This window comes from Galeopterus variegatus, unplaced genomic scaffold (assembly GCF_000696425.1).
Source record: "Galeopterus variegatus unplaced genomic scaffold, G_variegatus-3.0.2 Scaffold3364, whole genome shotgun sequence".
Classification (NCBI taxonomy): Eukaryota; Metazoa; Chordata; class Mammalia; order Dermoptera; family Cynocephalidae; genus Galeopterus; species Galeopterus variegatus.
In genome coordinates, this window is record NW_007729475.1 from 44,687 (window position 1) to 46,822 (window position 2,136).

General features: G+C 42.5%; 1 protein-coding gene across 1 annotated transcript in view; it reads left to right on the forward strand.

Annotated features, from left to right (window-relative positions):
- MKRN1 (makorin ring finger protein 1) overlaps positions 1-1,753 on the forward strand; it is a 22,623-nt gene extending 20,870 nt beyond the window's left edge. The window contains exons 3-4 of the mRNA XM_008584750.1: positions 17-246; positions 690-1,753. Of these exons, the coding sequence (XP_008582972.1) occupies positions 17-246; positions 690-1,594 (1,135 nt within the window). The 3' untranslated portion in view covers positions 1,595-1,753. The remainder of the gene's footprint in view (positions 1-16; positions 247-689) is intronic.
- The last annotated feature ends 383 nt before the right edge of the window (positions 1,754-2,136 follow it).

Genomic DNA, 2,136 nt, shown 5'->3' on the forward strand with positions numbered 1-2,136 from the left:
TTTTGGGTTTTTTTAGATATGAGCATAGCAAGCCACTGAAACAGGAAGAAGCGACTACTACAGATCTAACTGCAAAGTCGTCCCTTGCTGCTTCCTCAACACTCTCATCAGTAGTTGGACCGCTTGTTGAAATGAATACAGGAGAAGCTGAGTCAAGAAATTCAAACTTTCCAACTGTAGGAGCAGGTTCAGAGGACTGGGTGAATGCCATCGAGTTTGTTCCCGGGCAACCCTACTGTGGCCGTAGTAAGTATTCTGAAGAATAAAATAAAAGAGGGCTAGACAGTAGTTAATCAGTTAGCTGAGTTTTTAAAAACTTCCTGCTTCCAACCTTCATATTTAGCCTAATCTTAAATTGGATTACAAATGGAGTAAAAGGAACTTTTTGAATCCCAATAGTAATGAATTCAGAATGTTTTGAAAACTCTAATCAGTACTTTTAAAAATTAGGTTTCAGTTACATAAGAAATACATAAAGAAGCTTTTTTGAATAAGTCTAATCTTGGAAATACCAGCATTAGAAAAAATTTGTTTCTTTTTAAAGAGTGAAGAAATTAGCTCAGTAGACTGTTTTGGAGTTTAATTGAAGTAATTATTTTTTCTTTTCAGTTAGGTTCTCAGTTACTTTATATAGTTCATATATCTGTGTTAGCCATTTGGACCTTTACCACCCTCTTAAACATTTTCAGCTGCCCCTTCCTGCACTGAAGCACCCCTGCAGGGCTCAGTGACCAAGGAAGAATTAGAGAAAGAGCAAACCGCTGTGGAAACAAAGAAGCAGCTTTGCCCCTATGCTGCAGTGGGAGAGTGTCGATATGGGGAGAACTGTGTGTATCTCCATGGAGATGCATGTGACATGTGTGGGCTGCAGGTCCTACATCCAATGGATGCTGCTCAGAGATCACAACATATAAAATCTTGCATTGAGGCCCATGAGAAGGACATGGAGCTCTCATTTGCCGTGCAGCGCAGCAAGGACATGGTGTGTGGGATCTGCATGGAGGTGGTCTATGAGAAAGCCAACCCCAGTGAGCGCCGCTTTGGGATCCTCTCCAACTGCAACCACACCTACTGTCTCAAGTGTATTCGCAAGTGGAGGAGTGCTAAGCAATTTGAGAGCAAGATCATAAAGTCCTGCCCAGAATGCCGGATCACATCTAACTTTGTCATTCCAAGTGAGTACTGGGTGGAGGAGAAAGAAGAGAAGCAGAAACTCATTCAGAAATACAAGGAGGCAATGAGCAACAAGGCGTGCAGGTATTTTGATGAAGGACGTGGGAGCTGCCCATTTGGAGGGAACTGTTTTTACAAGCATGCGTACCCTGATGGCCGTAGAGAGGAGCCACAGAGACAGAAAGTGGGAACATCAAGCAGATACCGGGCCCAACGAAGGAACCACTTCTGGGAGTTCATTGAGGAAAGAGAAAGCAGCAACCCCTTTGACAACGATGAAGAAGAGGTTGTCACCTTTGAGCTGGGCGAGATGTTGCTTATGCTTTTGGCTGCAGGTGGGGACGACGAATTGACAGACTCTGAAGACGAGTGGGACTTGTTTCATGATGAGCTGGAAGATTTTTATGACTTGGATCTATAGCAGCTTTGCGTGGCGTGTGAACTGGTCTGCTGAGCCTCAGACAGTAGCTGTCCCCTGTGGTGGTGTGGCGGTGCCTGTGTTCTCTCCTAGGCAGGCCTATCAAACTCCAGGTGCTGTCATAATAACTTCTACCCAGGGCCTGTCTTTTCCATCCTTCACCTTTCCCCAAGGAGTGTGTTTTCTCTGGCAGAACCTGACTTAAGGGCTTAAGAAAAAAATTTTTTTCTTTATTTCCTTTTTTAAAAAAAAATAACAGCTTTTCTGAGACTGACATTCCATGCAATTTATTCATTCAGAATGCACATTTCTTTGGTTTTTAGTATATTAACAAAGTTGTACAACCATTACCACTATGCTAATTTTATTTAGGACATTTTCATCATGCCCAAAAGAAATCCCATGCCCCTCCATTCTGCCTTTTCTCTAGCTCCTTGGCAACAATTAATCTTTATGTCTCTGGAATTGACCTTTTCTGGACATTTCATATAACCTGAATTATTCGTATATCACCTTTTGTGACTGGTTTCTTTGACTCACTGTTT